Source organism: Sinocyclocheilus rhinocerous, unplaced genomic scaffold (assembly GCF_001515625.1).
Source record: "Sinocyclocheilus rhinocerous isolate Xijiao unplaced genomic scaffold, SAMN03320098_v1.1 scaffold203, whole genome shotgun sequence".
Classification (NCBI taxonomy): Eukaryota; Metazoa; Chordata; class Actinopteri; order Cypriniformes; family Cyprinidae; genus Sinocyclocheilus; species Sinocyclocheilus rhinocerous.
The window spans coordinates 449490-455305 of record NW_015644353.1 but is presented as its reverse complement, the minus strand read 5'-3'; the positions used below and the strand labels follow the sequence as shown (position 1 = coordinate 455305).

At 34.6% G+C, this 5816-nt stretch overlaps 1 protein-coding gene across 1 annotated transcript in view; it reads left to right on the top strand.

The window, feature by feature from the left end:
* LOC107758175 (methionine--tRNA ligase, cytoplasmic-like) overlaps positions 1-5816 on the top strand; it is a 28579-nt gene that overhangs the window by 8516 nt on the left and 14247 nt on the right. The window contains exons 7-10 of the mRNA XM_016575849.1: positions 1711-1820; positions 1903-2019; positions 3724-3927; positions 5154-5355. Coding sequence (XP_016431335.1) covers positions 1711-1820; positions 1903-2019; positions 3724-3927; positions 5154-5355 — 633 coding nt within the window. The remainder of the gene's footprint in view (positions 1-1710; positions 1821-1902; positions 2020-3723; positions 3928-5153; positions 5356-5816) is intronic.

Genomic DNA, 5816 nt, shown 5'->3' with positions numbered 1-5816 from the left:
GTTATGCAAATCTTTCCACATCGTGACGTAGACATGTGGGGCGTGTTAGAACGAGCCGTTTTAGGTAGGCGTGGTTGACTCTTAACTTTTATAAAGAATATCTCTTTGGATTTGAGACTTTAGTCTTTGCAACTTTAGGGATCTTATCTATTCACGAACAGCTTGTAACACTCCAAAGAGAAAGGAAAACTTGAAATCGCATCATATGACCCCTTTAAGCTAAAATACGCTTAATTTTCTTTATGCAAAATAACATTTCTTTTTTGATGTTTATATGACCTCGACATGTTTTTGATTTGTTCTGTTTTTCACGAGACAATTGTGAGATGTTTGCAAGATGTTTGTGAGACATTCATGAGATGTTTATGCGATGTTCGTGGGATGTTTGTGACGTTCATGAGATTTTCATGAGATGTTCACTAGATGTTCTTTAGATGTATGTGAGACGTTTGTGAGATGTATGTGAGACGTTTGTGAGATGTTCGCAAGAAGTTCACAAGAAGTTTGCGAGATGTTTGTGAGACGTTTGTGAGATGTTCGTGAGATGTTCTTTAGATGTTTGTGAGACGTTCGTGAGATGTTCGTAAGATGTTTGTGAGATGTTCTTTAGATGTTTGTGAGACTCACCAGAAGTTTGCGAGATGTTTGTGAGACGTTTGTGAGATGTTCACTAGATGTTCTTTAGATGTTTGTGAGACGTTTGTGAGATGTTCGCAAGAAGTTCACAAGAAGTTTGCGAGATGTTCGCGAGATGTTTGAGAGACGTTCGTGAGATGTTCTTTAGATGTTTGTGAGACGTTCGTGAGATGTTCGTAAGATGTTTGTGAGATGTTCTTTAGATGTTTGTGAGACGTTTGAGATGTTCGTAAGATGTTTGTGAGACGTTTGTGAGATGTTCTTTAGATGTTTGTGAGACGTTTGTGAGATGTTCGCAAGAAGTTCACAAGAAGTTTGCGAGATGTTCGCAAGATGTTTGAGAGACGTTTGTGAGATGTTCACTAGATGTTCTTTAGATGTTTGTGAGACGTTCGTGAGATGTTCTTTCGATGTTTGTGAGACATTTGAGATGTTCGTAAGACGTTTGTGAGATGTTCTTTAGATGTTTGTGAGACATTTGAGATGTTCGTGAGATGTTCGTAAGATGTTTGTGAGATGTTCGTGAGATGTTCGTAAGATGTTTGTGAGATGTTTGTGAGATGTTCTTTAGATGTTTGTGAGACATTTGAGATGTTCGTAAAATGTTCGTAAGATGTTTGTGAGACGTTCGTGAGATGTTTGTGAGATGTTCTTTAGATGTTCGTGAGACGTTTGTGAGATGTTCTTTAGATGTTTGTGAGACATTTGAGATGTTCGTGAGATGTTCGTAAGATGTTTGTGAGACGTTCGTGAGATGTTTGTGAGACATTTGAGATGTTCGTGAGATGTTCGTAAGATGTTTGTGAGACGTTCGTGAGATGTTAGTGTGATGTTTATGAGATGGTTGTGAGACGTTTGTGAGATGTTCTCTAGATGTTCTTTATATGTTTGCGAGACATTTGCGAGATGTTCGTAAGATGTTTGTGTGATGTTCATGAGATGTTTGTGAGATGTTCGTGAGATGTTCTTTAGATGTTCTTTATATGCTTGCGAGACGATTGTGAGACGTTCTTGAGATGTCGTTCAGATGATTGTCATGTACGCTGTTTAACTGTGTGACGTGTGGTTTGTCAGGCTGAAGACGGCGAGCATGTTATGACAGTGGAAGAGATTGAAGAGGCTGCTCAGATCTGGTCTGAAGGACTCAAAGCCTCTCCTGCAGTCACAGAGAGGAAACACCCAGTGTACGTCTATAACCTCATTACTGCACATGAAAGCCCTGTCAGCCGGTGTTCACTCAGTAACGTTATTGTGTGTTTTTCTCAGTCTCCCTCAGGAAGGAAAGAGAAACGTGCTGCTCACCAGCGCTCTGCCGTACGTCAACAACGTGCCGCACCTGGGAAACATCATCGGCTGTGTGCTCAGCGCCGACGTGTTCGCCAGGTAGCGCCGCTTTCGGATTCATCAGTCACTTATTTAACCCTCATAATGCATTTGGGTCCGTTATGCCCCGGAAGAGATATGTAAACATTTCTAAAAGAAAAAAAAAAGTCAGTAGTTTTAGTACGAAACTTTGCAAATGCTTTCTTTTTTTTTTTTTTTCAGATGTTTTACAATTATTTCTTAATATAGAGATATAATATTTAAAAAATGTTTGGGTCGTTTTTAACCCATTAAGTGTCAAAAATGCTTTCTGTAGAATAATCTTTAAAGTTAAATTAGTGTCAGAAAATCTTTTGTGAAATATATTTGGCCTTTTCCCCATATCTCACACACTTTTGGGACTGAATTTTTGTTGATAAACGTTGATAAACATGAATATGTATGCTAATGACAAAACATTTGCAGTTTGAAAAATTTAGCTTTTTATGATTTATGCAGGTGAAATGAATTTATTTAGTTTAAAAACATTTCAGAGTAATATTTATTTTGTTTTGATGTTTGTTTGTTTTTTTTAGAAATAAATATGTAGGTTTTATAAATTTGGACTGTTTTTGAGCAATCATGAGTTATGCATTTTATCAAATTATTAATTAAGTAAATTCCATTGATTCCAAAATGGTTAATACGGGTAATTTTTAGATTATATGTTTTTATAAATTTCATACAATGATATAATCAAATAAGATTTTTCATCATCAATATTGATATATATACATTTTTTTTTTTCATGTGTAATTTCAAGAATTTCTCAATTAATTAAAAAGGGGGTAAATGCAGTAATAACATGGTAACATTCCAAACTTAGAATGTTTACACATTTTCTCATTAATGAGGAGTTACTGATCAGATACAATATGGTTTTAGTTGAAAAAATTTACCTATGACTGTTTAATAAAATAATAATTTTTCAGGTCCAAAAGCTCCCAGAATGTGAAAATAGTGTACAGACTTTGAATGCATTATGAGGGTCAATATCTGCTGTCGATGCGTGCCGTCACATGGGTCAAAGACGAAAAAGGGTTTAAGCATAAAAACAATAAGTGCAATACTGCTTTAAATTGTTGTTGTTTTTCCCCAAAAAATTTAAAAAGTTTTCTGTTTAATTTAATTGCAATTTTATTTTATTTTTTCCGAGCAAAAAAATAAATATCATACATTTTTCCCTGATTTACAGAAGAGACCCACTAAAATGTAATTCAATGTAACAATCTTGTCAGGCATATTTACAACAAAAATCAATTTATGACATATTAAAAGACTAATTACTTTCACCCCAAATACTAATTAGTTGTACACTAAAAATGTGCCACTATACTAGGTTTTGCCATTTTATCAGTAAGAATTTTTTACTCATTTAAAACACAATAAAATGTAATATGCTCACTTATTCTTTTTATATATTTTAATATATGTACAAGTCAGAATAAGCATGTTGTTTGAATTTCTATATTGTGTTACACTGTTCAAGGGAATAATCGACAATTATGATTTTTGTCATAATCGTGCAGCCCTAATGACAACGTAACATTATTTCAACTAAATTTTGACATTTTATTCTCCAAAAACTTATTTGAAACCTTAAAAGTAGACACTTTACTTACATGTAATGTGCTTTCTATGGACATAAAATCACTTTTGTAAATTTCTTTTGATGCGGACATCTTAACGTCTTTGACTCGCATATAAACGCTCCTTTCTCTGCAGATACGGTCGTTTGCGCGGCTGGAATCTGCTGTACATCTGCGGTACGGATGAGTACGGGACGGCGACGGAGAACAAGGCTCGTGAGGAGGGTTTGATGCCGCAGGAGATCTGCGACAAATATCACGCCGTCCACGCCGACATCTACCAGTGGTTCCAGATCGACTTCGATTTCTTCGGTCGCACCACCACTGAACGGCAGACTGAGTAAGCACAGGCCTTACATTAACATCAGTTTCAACGGATGCATTTTTAGTGTTTATTTATGTTTTGAAACTGAAATTAAAACCATGAAGCGTTGCTTGAAATAAATTAAATGTTAACTGAAATGGGAGGGGGGGGGGGGTTATTTATTTTTCATTTCACGTATTAATTTAGTTTAACTTGATGTACCAAAAAAATGTAAAGCTGAAATAAATAATAATAAAAACTGGACATAAAAAGACATGACAAACAATTACTTTTTTAGTTTATGTATTTGACATTTTTTTTAATTTTAAACTTATTTTTCTTTTGTTTCTCTCCTTTTTATGTTATTTTATCTTAGCACCTCGATGATCTCGGGTTTATAAATAACGCTTTATAAATAAAATTTAAATTTAATTTACTTTATGATGTATTTTTTTTACTTTCTTTCATTTGTTAGTTTATCATCTTAAAATTGTACAGCACTTTAATAGTCTGTGGTTTTTAAAGTGCTTTAGAAATAAATTTTAAAATGTATTTAGTTTAATGTTTGACTATTTTCTTTTGTTTCTTTTTTATGTTATTTTATCATCTTAAATTTGCACGGCACTTTGGTGCACTCTGGGTTTTTCAAATTAATTTTGAATTTAATTTGATTTAATTTAGGCATTTGTTTTATTATAACAATTTTCTTTTGTTTCTTTTATGTTATTTTATCATAAAATTGAACAGCACTTTAGTGCACCATTATTTTTAAGTACTTTACAAATAAACTGCATTGAATTTAATTTTTTTAAACTTTATTTTCTTTTGTTACTTTTATGATATGTTGGTTATTTTGCACTGGTTTTTAAAGTTTAAATAAATCTTGAATTAAATTTAATATGCCAATATGTCATTGTCATCACAGCAGAAACATTTTATTTTTTATTTACTTATTTATTTTTAACAAATATCATATGCATGAATTGATTGTTGTTGTTTTGTTTTTTACTTTATTATGTAAAAGGATTCAGTGAAAGCCAACTTGTGATGGCATACAGAATTAAGTGATTTTGGATGTTAAAGTATATATTCAAAATATTTTAACTCTCATAAACGAAGGCTGTGAAGCTGCATGTTTATTATGTAATTATTTACATTATTTTTCACTTCTGTAGAGATTCGGGCACAATATAATTAGGGCTAAAGGTGTCCAGAAACGATCTGTAGGTTTTAAACCGTGAATGATTGTCTGTGGTCCTCAGGATCGCTCAGGACATCTTCTGGCGTCTGCATGAGCGGGGTTTTCTGCTGGAGGACACGGTCGAGCAGCTACGCTGTGAAAGCTGTCAGCGCTTTCTGGCTGATCGCTTCGTGGAGGGCGAGTGCCCTCACTGCCGTTACCCAGAAGCCCGCGGGGACCAGTGTGACAAATGCGGCCGTCTGATCAACGCTGTGGAGCTCAGGGTACGGTTCGAGACTGTCACGTCCGTCAGGGGCCGCGCACTGAACACATACGTCTTGAGATGCCTTTGGAGAAGCATAGAATTAGGGCTGGGCGATGTGGCAACACCGCATTTTCAGACCGATTCTCGATTTTTAACTTGAAAATGTAACTACAACATGATTCAAGTAACTTTTTCTTTATTAACCCTGTAGTTAAAGAAAGTTCTATTCCAAGTGCAGCACACATGAAGTTGTCAACATGATGTAAATGTTAATCAAATCACTTGTTAAATATCTTTGGAGAAAAGATGCATGAACTACATCTACATCTTGTACAAACTTGTCTTATACATATGTGACTCTGGAGCACAAAACCAGTCTTAAAGGGTTAGTTCACCCAAAAATGAAAATTAGCCCATAAATTACTCACCCTCAAGTCATCCTAGGTGTATATGACTTTCTTCTTTCAGACGAATCCAGTC